This window comes from Pleurodeles waltl, chromosome 7, assembly GCF_031143425.1.
Source record: "Pleurodeles waltl isolate 20211129_DDA chromosome 7, aPleWal1.hap1.20221129, whole genome shotgun sequence".
In the NCBI taxonomy this organism is placed as follows: Eukaryota; Metazoa; Chordata; class Amphibia; order Caudata; family Salamandridae; genus Pleurodeles; species Pleurodeles waltl.
In genome coordinates, this window is record NC_090446.1 from 19,156,398 (window position 1) to 19,169,640 (window position 13,243).

At 41.7% G+C, this 13,243-nt stretch overlaps 1 protein-coding gene across 1 annotated transcript; it reads left to right on the forward strand.

Annotated features, from left to right (window-relative positions):
* Positions 1-3,868: 3,868 nt before the first annotated feature.
* On the forward strand, positions 3,869-12,561 carry LOC138247133 (uncharacterized). Its single transcript, XM_069201874.1, has 3 exons — positions 3,869-4,011; positions 9,095-9,415; positions 12,117-12,561. The coding sequence occupies exons 1-3, from the start codon at positions 3,951-3,953 to the stop codon at positions 12,455-12,457; spliced, it is 723 nt and encodes a 240-aa protein (XP_069057975.1). The 5' UTR covers positions 3,869-3,950; the 3' UTR covers positions 12,458-12,561.
* The last annotated feature ends 682 nt before the right edge of the window (positions 12,562-13,243 follow it).

The window sequence follows — 13,243 nt, forward strand, 5'->3', positions numbered from 1 at the left end:
GAAAAAAAAGAAACTGAATGCAGAGAAAAACAGTCCAAGTAAAAAACAAAAATCACAAGACTAGTAGTATGTGGTCACGTAGTGGTCTGAGATCAAAACAGTAGTGTACACTTAATTACTGTATGTCAAGTACAAATACAAGTCCAATCCCGACCGCTGGTCACCAATGTTAGAAATGGGGTCTTTGGTTGACAGTCAGGTTACCCCCTGTTCAAGCAAGGACCCTCACTCTAGTTAGGATAAAAGAGAATCACCCTCAGCTAACCCCTGCTTACCCCCTTGGTAGCTTGGCAGAGCAGTAGGCTTAACCTCAGAGTGCTGGGCGTAAAGTATTTGTACCAACACACACAGTAACTTAATGAAAACACTACAAAATGACACAACACCAGTTTAGAAAAATAGGAAATATTTATCTAGACAAAACAAGACCAAAACGACAAAAATCCAACATACACAAGTCAAGTTATGATTTTTTAAAGGTTTAAAATAAAAAGAGTCTTTAGGTAGTTGTAACACCCCACTAGCGCTGCTAGCGTGAGAATGTACCTGGTTTGCGGCAAAAATAACCCCGCACGGGCGGTGTGCGTCGAAAATAACCCTGCACGGGTATATGCGTCGAAAACAGCTCGGCTCGGCGAGGCGCGTCGAAAAAGCCAGCCACGCGACGGTCCGAAGTCCCGCGGCGCTGGTTGCGATCTCTCAGCCTTCGTCAGCGATGCTGCGCGTCGTTTCTCCTGCTCCGGGCGTCGATTCTCCGGTCGCGTTTCCAGCGGCGTCGTTTCTCAGCTGCGGAGCCGGCGTCGCGTCGTTTTCTCAGCCGCGATCGGATTCGCGTCGATCTTTTCTCCGCACGGTGCTCGGTGCGTGTATTTTTGTCCTTAGGCTGCCAGCCTCTCCTTTCAGGGTCCCAGGAACTGGAAGGGCACCACAGAGCAGAGTAGGGGTCTCTCCAGAGACTCCAGGTGCTGGCAGGAAGAAGTCTTTGCTATCCCTGAGACTTCAACAACAGGAGGCAAGCTCTACATCAAGCCCTTGGAGATTTCTTCTTCAAGATGGAAGGCACACAAAGTCCAGTCTTTGCCCTCTTACTCTGGCAGAAGCAGCACTGCAGGAAAGCTCCACAAAGCACAGTCACAGGCAGGGCAGCACTTGTTCCTCAGCGATCAGCTCTTCTCCAGGCAGAGGTTCCCCTTGATTCCAGAAGTGTTTCTAAAGTTTGTAAGTTTGGGTGCCCTTCTTATACCCATTTTAGTCTTTGAAGTCACCTTTCTTCAAAGGGGACTCACACCTTCTGGTGAAATCCTGCCTTGCCCAGGCAAGGCCTCAGACACACACCAGGGGGCTGGAGACAGCATTGTCAGAGGCAGGCACAGTCCTTTCAGATGAGAGTGACCACTCCACCCCTCCCTCCTAGCAGAGATGGCTAATCAGGAAATGCAGATCACACCCCAGCTCCCTTTGTGTCACTGTCTGGTGTGAGGTGAAAAACAACCCAACTGTCAAACTGACCCAGACAGGGAATCCACAAACAAGGCAGAGTCACAGAATGGTTTAAGCAAGAAAATGCTCACTTTCTAAAAGTGGCATTTCCAAACTCACAATCTTAAAATCAACTTTACTAAAAGATGTATTTTTAAATTGTGAGTTCAGGGATCCCAAACTCCACATGACCATCTACTCTCTAGGGGAATCTACACTTTAATCATATTTAAAGGTAGCCCCCATATTATCCTATGAGAGAGACAGACCTTGCAACAGTGAAAACGAAATTGGCAGTATTTCACTGTTAGGACATATAAACCACATTACTATATGTCCTACCTTATCCATACACTGCACCCTGCCCTTGGGGCTACCTAGGGCCTACCTTAGGGGTGCCTTACATGTAAGAAAAGGGAAGGTTTAGGCCTGGCAAGTGGGTACACTTGCCAAGTCGAATTTACAGTGTAAAAATACACATACAGACACTGCAGTGGCAGGTCTGAGACATGATTACAGAACTACTTATGTGGGTGGCACAACCAGTGCTGCAGGCCCACTAGTAGTATTTGATTTACAGGCCCTGGCACCTCTAGTGCACATTACTAGGGACTGACTAGTAATTCAAATATGCCAATCATGGATGAACCACTTACATATAATTTAAACAGGAGCACTTGCACTTTAGCACTGGTTAGCAGTGGTAAAGTGCCCAGAGTAACAAAAACAGCAAAATCAGAGTCCAGCACACATCAACAACCTGGGGAACAGAGGCAAAAAGTTAAGGGAGACCACGCCAAGGATGAAAAGTCTAACACCCCGTAATTCACATGCTAGTATGGGGACCCCGGAATTCAGAGATGTGCAAATAACCACTGCTTCTCGACACCTTACCTTGTGCCCATTTTTTAAATACAAAGATTTCCTTGATTCCTATTTTTCAGCCTTTATATTTCACCAAATGAATTGCGGTATACCCGGTATACAATGAAAACCCATGGCAAGTTGCAGCTCATTTATTGGCTCTGGGTACCCAGGGTTCTTGATGAACGTACAAGGCCTATATATCCCCACAACCAGAAGAGTCCAGCAGATGTAATGGTATATTACTTTCAAACATCTAAGTTATAGAAGAAAACGTGGCTGGATATGGTTCTTTTTTCACCTAATTTTCTATAAATTTGAATTTTAGGTGTTTCATTCTGTATGAAAACCTTGAAGGATCTACACAAATTTTGTCTACTTTTCAGAAATGTTTAGCTGTCCAGGATCCAGCATTGGTTTTACACCCATTACAGTCACTAATTGGAAGGAGGACGAAAGTACAAAAAATAGTACAAATGGGGTATGTCCCATTAAAATGCAAAAATTGTGTTGAAAAATGTGGTTTTCTGATTCAAGTCTGCCTGTTCCTGAAAGCTGGGAAGATGTGGTGTTAGCACCAAAATCCCTTTGTTGATGTCATTTTCAGGGAAAAAAAACACATGCTTTCTTCAGCTGCCTTTTGTCCCATTTTTCTGTATTTTGGCTAATTTCTTGGCCTCCTCCAGGGTAACCCACAAACTCTGAGTACCTTTAGAATCTCTAGGATGTTGGAAAAAAGGACGCAAATTTGGTGTGGATAGCTTATGTGGACAAAAAGTTATGAAGGCCTAAGTGCAAACTACCCCAAATAGCCAAAAAAGAGCTGAGCACTGGGGGAGGGGAAAGGCTGAGCAGCTAAGGGGTTAAGTCACTGAGCATAGCCCCAATTTCCTCATATCCTGGTAACTGAGATGGGTAGGGAATAGATACCAACACAAAGAAGGAGTGAAGGCAAATTACTTGGACGAGTGACAAATGCACAAGGTCCTTGACATTATCTCAACCTATTGCACTACCATGCAATAAACTACCTCTTCAGATCAGTGGTCTGTAAATTGGTATGTGGCCAGCTTTAACGATTTCAAATAATTAGTAAACCTAATGTGTTCCAAGGTGCACTGTGTCATAGTAAATGGCATGCAATTTGATTTGAAACAAATGCCTCTTACCTTCCTTTCCCATCAACAAATGCCAGCTGAAATATCACTTTTGAACAGCAAATAAATAAAATAAATGCTGACTACAAACTCCAAATAAGAGTGTGCATGGTGTAGGTACATGAGTAAGATTAAACCAGTGTTGGATTTCCACACTGGACCTTTTTATCTGAGACAAAGCAGGTCATTGTTGGTGTAAATGTCTCAACTTGTGGAAGTCTTGGCTGCTGCAACAGATGTAAAGGTTAAGCATACATCAAAAGGAGACACACTGCTGTGGTTCAGATTTGATAAGATTGAATAATCCTATGATATATGGGCGACTTTTCTAGCTTGATAATGCCACCAAAGTCCTATAAATAATGGACTGTCTTCCACTGTTCAGTGGTGAAAGGAGTTCAGACCCTCTAACTCCCACTTGCAGATCCTGACACTACCTGCTCAGCTGCTATGAAGATTCTTCTCATTTCTTCCCTGCTGGCCCTGGCAGCAGCCAATGTTATACCTGTTGGTAAGTCCTTCAATGCTGAACGCATTTATGAGAACCTTCTGAGAGTCCAGACAAGGATGTACGGGCTGAACATCTCAGCACGTCTATCAGCAGTAACAGATACCAGTTATATACTGAGCAGTTCTCAACTGTGCCTCTATGAGCTGGCCTTGAAAATCCAGCCCATCCAAAAATGCTCATCTCCAGGTTTTCCCTGAGGATGGGAAGTGAAGGTGAGAGCCTCATGTTAATTGGGATAGCGTTTAACACACAAGGGACTTGTTCTCAGAAACCTTTACTTTGACACAATTAATAGTGATTTATTTTAATACTAAAATTAATACTTGGCTGATAAAGGTGTAAGCTACAGCTGGGATACTGATGGACCTTGTAGTTGAGACCTTAAAAGGTAAGGAATGTCACTTGGAAACAAATTTGGAAAACAATTCGAAGCTAATACACTGCTCTACAAACTGAGACAATATGGGCTCTTACCCTAACTGCTATGTTGACTCCAACGGCTCCATGTTGAGTGTTTTGGAGCCAGCTTAAAATGAACAGAGTATAGTGCGTTGCAACACTCTAGTCAGATGTTATAAGGGGCTATTTTTTATTGGCCCCTTTTTCTGGTTCCACGGAGTAGAATTGGCTTCCCTTTCTTTGCAGATGGATATAATAACTGCAGACCACTACACTGATCTGTGGCTCCAAGGAGGAGTCAGAATTGAAAGTCATGCCAAGATGTTTAACTTTTCTGCAATGTAGAGAAGAAGATCATAATTATCAGGGAAATACTAGACTCACATTTGACCGAAGTTGATTAGTTCAGTGTTAGAAGCCTCAAGATCTAACAATGGTTGGGAACCTGTGGAGAGTTCATTATGAACATAGGTGTCTTCAGTATAGAATTGGAGAGACAACTGATCATCCTAGAAGAGATTGAGAAGATTATGAAGATACATACTAAACAGTGCAGGGGACAGACCAGACCCTAGAAAAACTCCACAGTCCAGGCTAATGATCTTTGACCCCAGAAGCCCTCCTCTCACATGAGCGACTGTCCAGAAAGGAGTGAAACCATCGAGCTGTGCTGTCTGCAGTCCAACAAACCATTTCTAAACCAAAAGCTACCACTAGAGTTAACCACTGTATGGTGCATAAACGTTCTTGTCAAACATGGTAGCAAGTTTTAAGCTCAGATTTCCTAAGAGCTTGGATTGTCCTTGTTTCATGTAAGGTGATGCAAGGCATTAGAAGCCCATAAGTTAGATGTATTAAGCCACACAAAGCCACCTTGCATGGCTCTGTGTGGCCTAGTAAATCTAGAAAAAGGCAAAGAAGCGCAAGTCACTGCCTTGCATTACTCTGCAGTGGGAAGGCATTCCATGGTTGGAGTGTAGGCGTTCTCATGCTTTTTCCCATACATTGTGGCACATTCCCAGAATTAGTGAGAATAGTAAACCCAGTAATGCCTCAAAATGCTGCACCTTCCCTACAGAGGTGCAAGGAGGAGGAATAATTATCTTTGTTACTCTCTTTCTATGTGTGCTGCATTGTGTCGCACACGTAGAGGAAAATCTCTGTAAGGATTGTATTTGTGCAGAATGGTATGTCTTCCTGCACAAAAACAATCTGCCGTCCTGCACAAAAATAATCCTGCCTGCAACACAGATACCCTGGCACCATGACACAGGTTGTCTGTGCTGGCTCTGGGCAGCAATAAGTGCACCAGTGCAGGGAGAGAGCAGGAATGAGTCATATTTTACTAAATATGGTGCATTCCTGCTCTTTTCTTGTCACCCAGAGCGGTGCAGAAAGTTGTCTTGCTGCATTGCGTGACAGTTTAGTAAATCTTGGCCTTGATGTGTTGCTGCTGGCCTTTTGAGCCTGTGTGCTCAAGAGAGATATAGGTAGTACAACTTCATACAAGTGCTGCTCAATACTCCCTTAAATTAAACCTCGATAACCATTTACATGCAGGTGCTGAGTGCCAAGGTACAGTATGATTTCAGTGATTTGTGCTTCAGGTTGTACACAACAATTGCCAAAATGTTAGATTAGGAAATGATGCAGTGTGTATTTGTTAGTTGATAGATATTTTGATCAACCTACAGCCCACACTTGGCTAGTAGAAGCAGTACATCTGCCACATCTTGACACTAATACTTGGATGTGGCTGGCCCAGAATGCCATATTCATTGAGGAGGCAAAATTGACTGAAGGTCCTCGTCTGGGGTGTTTGACCTAGACATTTGTATCATTATATCACTGGATGCATTGAGTGATTCCCCCAGTTGAACTGGCTCTGCACACCCCTTTGTTGGTCTCAGCAAAGTATTCAAAGCTCTTGGCATTTGAGGTATTTGGCATTCATGGGTAAATGTAAATTCCTAATTAATGGCAGACCCAAAGGGGTGTCTCAGAAGCTTCTTTTATATCAGAGTGTTGTCAAGAGTCCACCTTTTTCAATATTTAGGATAGGGGAAAAGCAATAAAGAAATGTGGGTTCATCAATACATGAAGTTGAAGATTGTGGTTGCCACCAGAGAAACCTGCTTTACCAGTTTTATGAAAGTATGGTGTCCATGCATCACCCAGCTCTACTAAGTACCTACTACTCAAAATAAGTACTGTCAGCCCTGTGCAATGCACAGCCTTGAACCTAAACTCCGGTTAACAATTGAGACCCAGTTGATTACACTGAAATCAATTCTTCTCTCACTCTTATACAGTGAGTTAAATCAAGGGTGATGTTTCGGCTCTTTGTCTTATGCTTTGGGTCTTCTTCTGGGCAAATTGAAAGCTAAACCCCACAGGAGTGAACTGCCAGATCTAAAGCATTTTTATGAAACACTAGCCATTGCTATAAAAATATACCTGCAACAGAGACTATTGTTGGCTTTGTATTATAATAGGTGACATATTTGCTCGCGCATTCTTTTATACACAGGGGCAGTTTTGTCTGTTTTCTTCAGCAGGTAAATAATATTTTCATCCTTCACACAGTCTCCAGTGTGAAGAGTTGGTCTCAGTGCTGACCACATTGACTTCTTTAGAAGGGAAGGCAGGAGGTATTGCATTCTACACCACAGCAATTGTAGCTCATAAAGATTTGTGATTTTAGTCCTGATATCTGTTTTGTGTAATGGTTCATTTAATCTTTCTTTGTATAGTAACACTGTTAAGGAAACAATGAACTTCCCAGCTCCTACAGTGTTTCAAAAACAACACACTAAATTACATTAATTTATTTTACTTGCATGTTATATTTTGCAGTGACGCGACTGCAGCAATAATCCTATAGTTATGGAGATTTTATCCAACATATTATAAATGTTTCTTTTCATTAAAAGCTCTGTCTAGAGATTGCCACAGATTGTAAGAAAGTGCTTTGATCTTCTCACTGTTGGAGGTATTAGATATTTTTACTGCCCTTGATTTGATGGTCTTATTTCTTTTTATCTGGTTCACAAAATATTTGTGAGGGCTGGTTCTGATTTAAGACAGGTCTATGCAGTCACACTGTGGGTACAAGAGCGGGACAGGCCAATGGCTCCTCCAAACAGAGAGCAAGGCAGAATAGTTAGAACAGGGTTTCAGAATACATCATCCAGCACAGTACTAATTATGTTTGTATCAGTTTCAGTCACTTGTTAGTGTATATACAGCATCTCTCTTTGAAAGGCTTCAAATTTAAGATGGAAACCATTTCTAAAACCTCAACCCAGTCCCATTTATTTGTCCCTTCCATTGGAAATTATCTTGCTAGATATGGGTCTTGCTGGTTCTGTGTAATTATACACTACTCAACAATTGGGCTGTGAAGATTCTTGCATTAGTTCTTGATTGTTTTCTTAATTCAGGAATGCTTTTTCTAAGCACTTTTTATATATTTCCTACCGTGTAGCAACATCTTGAGCCCCCTTGAAGGCTCTGTTATGTTTCGTACTGTAATTTAAGGACTGCCCACAGACATGTAATTCTTGAGACACATTTAAGGGCAGAAGTTACATTTGACACTATAAATCCAGGGCTGCACAAAGGCATTTGATCCTTGGGCACATTTAAAGACAGAAGTTTAGGAGAAGCGGTATCCTTTGATAAACACTATGCACGGGCCAGGGCCAGGTTTCTAGGAAACCCATCTCTAAATCCTTAGTGGTAAATTGACCTTGCGATTAAAAGAGCAGTGCATCCTTTGTCCCAGTCTCAGAATTAATTTTTCTTTCCATTACTATTCTAACTTTTGGAGCTATATGGACACTCTGCAAACATCTCCCTCTTTAATATGGTTGTGCATAGGACATAAGCACCAGCTATTGTCCCATAAGCTTAGATTTCCAGAGAGCACTGAGTATAATGGAATGTTTTCTGGGCCTTTAAAACTGAGCCCTCAGCATTTTCTAAATTATACAGAATCAACTTGTGACTTAAAATAATAAATAAATATGACCTACTGGGTTTCCAGTCTGCGACTTCCCTCTACCTCTACATTGCTCCCAAGAGGGCTTCTATTGTATATATCAAATGCTGAATGTGAAATATAAGGCTTGGCTTAATTTCCTCCTCTTTAACTTTGGGATTATTGTCAGAGACAATACTGGTTGGAGGAAAAGGTTTGCCTCTAGCCAGTGACAGCACTGATAATATCCTCCTACTGCTGTATATAAATTTACAAATCATCATGAGGTAGGAACACATATCAGTGTTTGATCATCACAATATTACAGCTTCATTGTTCTATAACAAAATGTGTTAAATTAAATATTAAAAATAAGATGCAGATGGTGCAGTGCTCATAGGTGCAAACAGTCATTCAAATGTGACACATATGTGCCCCCTGGGTATCCATGGTTCAAAACACAACAGAAGAGAGAGTAAGCGTTCCTTCTGAAAGATACCATATGTTACTTCCATCGCTCAAGAGATAGTATGCACTATGACCCCTTTCATTTGTCAGGGGCTGAGGGTGTTGCTTTAAAGATTGGGCTCATTAGTTGACATTGAATGAGTTCCATTGGAGGATTGTGGACGTTTTAAATAAATGAATAATGTGAATGACATTCTGTGTACTGAGGATCTCCTTCTTGTTTCTTTGGCATAGAACCGCCTGGCAGCCAGGATGTCCAGCATCCTGGGATGTGCTTTGAAGACTACATGCTTAAGCACCGCGCTGAGTTAGAAAAACTTAATAAGGAGATGCTTAAAGAATTGGATCTTGAAGGCTATGGGCCTGGGTCTGACGCTCAGAGCCAACACTGGCATGAAAATGAGCAAGGTGGCTCCCATCCGGACAGGAAACCCAAACTCTGGCCCATGATCGACTTCTCCACACTAAAAAACTGTTCTGTGGAACAAGACTGTGAGCTCTCGGAGAAGTGCTGTAGAACTATGTGTGGCATGAGGTGCACCAAGCCCATGTTTGGTATGCATTATTTTGCTTTATCATGTCTTTTTCAATGTTGTATTGAGCAGTGTGGTATGATCTGTGAAAACATATATATGTAATATATATATATATATATGTATATATATGTATATATATATATATATGTATATATATATATATATATATATATATTCAGTCAAATGCTTGTCATACAACAATAGAGACGGGCAGTGATACGCTCGGGTTCATGATGCAGCAGAATTTTAATTTTGAAATATGAATCAAGATGATTAATGCATTTCAACCATGTAAGCGGTCTTCCTTAAAATCATCAAGACTTACTCCTACTTTGCTCCAAACATTTGGGGCACTCTCTCATAAAAAAATATTCAAAAAGCTCTTTTGTTTACAGACACAAGATTTTAATCATTCTATTTCCTCTTTCATGTTTCCAGAGTAAAATAATTCTTTGACTTGCCTAGATCTTTGGTGCCGTTTGACAAATCTTCATGAAACTTTCCATAAAAAGTGTTGTGGTAGTTCTTGTTATACATGGACAGTCTAGGGTGATCTGTCAAGGGGGGGGCTGAGAAAAAGGAGGGATGAAAAAAGTTGTGTTTCTAATGTTAATTCCAATAGGACCCTTACACATGTGTGCAGCCCAAACCACTGGATGGAATGACATCAAATTTGACAGAAAGCTAGCTTTCAGTACGCTGATCACACTTTCACTTATTTGGTGTAAAGCCATTCAGTAGTTTTTGTGAAATTTTGGTAAATCCAAATTTGTATATCTCTGGCCTGGGAACTTTCTTATTATTGTGCAAATAATTTGCAAAAATTCATGACTTTTCCAGAATAAGCATGCCAAAAGAAGCCCTATAATTGACTGACTGCACCATTTTATTTCACGGGTCCTCGTGGGATGAAATTCCAAATTGAAAGTGGCATAACGGGTCAGGTTGAAGATGCCCTGACACCAGGGGTGTGATATAGGTATGTTTTAGGGGCAAATTCTGGGTTTGAAAGAATTTTTTGACCTAATGTGAAATATTCACATGCGTTGTGCGCGATTGGGTGGTTATAATGGCTTGGCTTGACTTGAAAGGCCGTGCGACACAGGGGTTGGAACAACGTGTAGTGATTAAAATTACTTTATGTTAAAAAACTATAGAAATTCACTGACAAAAACAAAGGTTACAGGGAGGTTATAGTTAGGTTCTGAATTTACTCGTACAAAACCAGAGAAATTCAGGAGATATAGTTAGAGTTCTTTCAAGTGGCACACATATTTCCCCTTGCTGCGCCTCTCTAATGCCTCCCCTGTGGAGACGTAGACTTTTGACGTATTCCCAGGTTCACAAATCATTGTAAATATGGGAATGCATCAAAATCCATGGGTAGAGCGTGGGAACACCCATGGACAATGTCTGTGATGCAAAGTAAGGCATTACCTTACTCCACATCTACAAGGCCATGTAAAGCCATGCAAAGTGGCTTTGCGTGGCTTTGCGTGGCTGTGTAGACATGGACCTGCAGTCTGCACTGCCGGTGCGTAAAAAAGGTGATGCACCAGAAGCACAAGCCGCTTGTAAGTATGACCCGAAATTCTCAAATACAGCAATGGCTAATACAACACATTGTTCATGTTGTGGCCAGCCAATAGCAATCGGAGTCTACTTGAAAGGGGCCATTCAGAGCACATCTGTACAAATACAGTCCAGATATATCTAACTCTTTCCAGTGCTAGTATCCTCATGCCCAAACTGAGCTCCTCTTTAAATGCTGCTTTCTCGAAACCACTGAATAAATTTAAACCACATAACAAAAAGCACAGTCCCTGAGTAAAGTTCTAATGTTTTACTTAATTTGATGTCATTCCATTCAAATGTTATTTCTGTATCAAAGAGCAAAGTTTCAATGAGAATTTACATGGGGAATCACAGTTTTGGGAGCCCTTACCCTTTCCCTTGGCCTGTGCTTGATGGATAGGTAAGAATCATTCCATATAGCAGCAAACGCGGATAGACTACTTTCCTGAAAGTTTTGTCCACACTCCTTAAATGATGCCAAATTTACTAAATAAACAAAAATGCTTCCTGATGGAAAATCTGCAGCTACCACTTTCTTAAATAGTCTAACAGATGAGATTATATATTTCATTACCACTATCAGTCTGAAAGAGATGGCTAGGAATAAAGCATTATTTATTGGTTTGACTGCGAACTGTTATTTAATTACATTTCGATTTTATGCATTCTTGATATAAATATTGTAAAATCACAACGTCTGAATGTCAGTTATTTCCGTTTTTAATTTGCAACCACAACTGCACTTAAACTGTGATTTTTAAGTGAATTTCTGACATACATTAAGGTGTTGTAACCAAAGTTAATCATAACATTTTTTTTGGTTGCACAGTCGACGACAGAGTGAATTGGCCCTGCCAGAGTGTGAGCAGAGCTTGTCTCTTGTCTCCAGAGCTTGGGGGAGGGGTGGGGGGCAGTCTCACCCCTGCCTGAAGCCTGGCTGAGGTCAGGAGAAGGACAAAACACTCACCATCACTTTGTTGAGGGTAGTGATTGTGGGTAGGTGAGAAAGGATGATGATTGGCTCCTCCATATCCACGTGACCCCCTGCACGTTCTCCCATTGGCCAGGCTCCGGCCTGACTCTTTCCTCTGTTGTGACTTACACCTTTCTTTTGACATCATCTGACTTCCATGTTTTTCTTTTAGAACACCATGATGTTCATTTCCCTGATGAGGCTGACGACCAAGAATCAGATGGGAATGTACAGCAAAGAGCGGAGCGGGCTATCAGCGATGAAGATGAGAGTGAGGAAGAAGACAGTAGCTCAGAAGAAGACCACTCTGGACAGAGATGGCACAAAAGCGGAAGGGAGAAAAGGAGCCACAAAGAAGATGGGCAAGCCAAAGGAAAGGAGGGAAAAGAACACGGGAAAGGAAGGGGTAAAGGGAAAGATAAAGGAGAGGGAGGGAGAGGACATGGAAGCGGAAAAGGAAAGGGTCATGGCCACAGGGAGGAAGGGGAAAGGGGAGGTGATGGGCTACAGTAGTGAAAACTTTTCACAAGCCTTGTTTCTCTTCTCAGGTCTGGAGCAAAAGTGACAATCTTCATTGTCAAACGTAGAGACCGAATAAAACTGCATTTGAAAGCACACATCCAGAGTCCACTGTACTTTGTTTGGAAATATCAATTAATGTTAGAATAACTGGTTGTTTCTATATTTTGGGATGAAAGTGAAGGGATCTTTGGATGAGACCTAGGGGCGGTGAATTCCTCAAAGTTGTGATGCAAGCGAACTGTTTTCTAAGGTTGATATTGACCTAAATTGAGAAAATGCACTTAAGAAACTTAGGGCCAGATTTACAAGGCCCCAACGCCTCCTTGCGACACACTACCGTCATTTTTTAAGCTAATGCGGCTCAAAGAGGCAATTTTTGCTGCACCATATTTACAAAGTGGCCAATGCATGCATTGTGCTACTTTGTGACCCCCTTTGCCCACAGTATGCCTGCGTTTGGAGGCCCGTACAAATGTTGCAGTGAAATCTACATTCACTGCACCATTTTAGGCATCATTTTTAATGCCTTTTTCAAAGCAGGAGTTATAGTGACACACCAATTTTAATCAATGGGCCTCCTTCCACTTTGCTGCACTAGTGTTAACATTTTTGACGTTAGTGGAGCAAAGCGCCACGTCACGCTATTGGCCTAATGTGCACCATGGTGCACCGTATTGTATAGGTGGGGCAAGGGCGATGCAAAAATGCTGGTGCATCAGCACTGATGCACCAGTTTCTTGTAAATATACGCCTTAGAACTCTGGAGATGAAAATAAA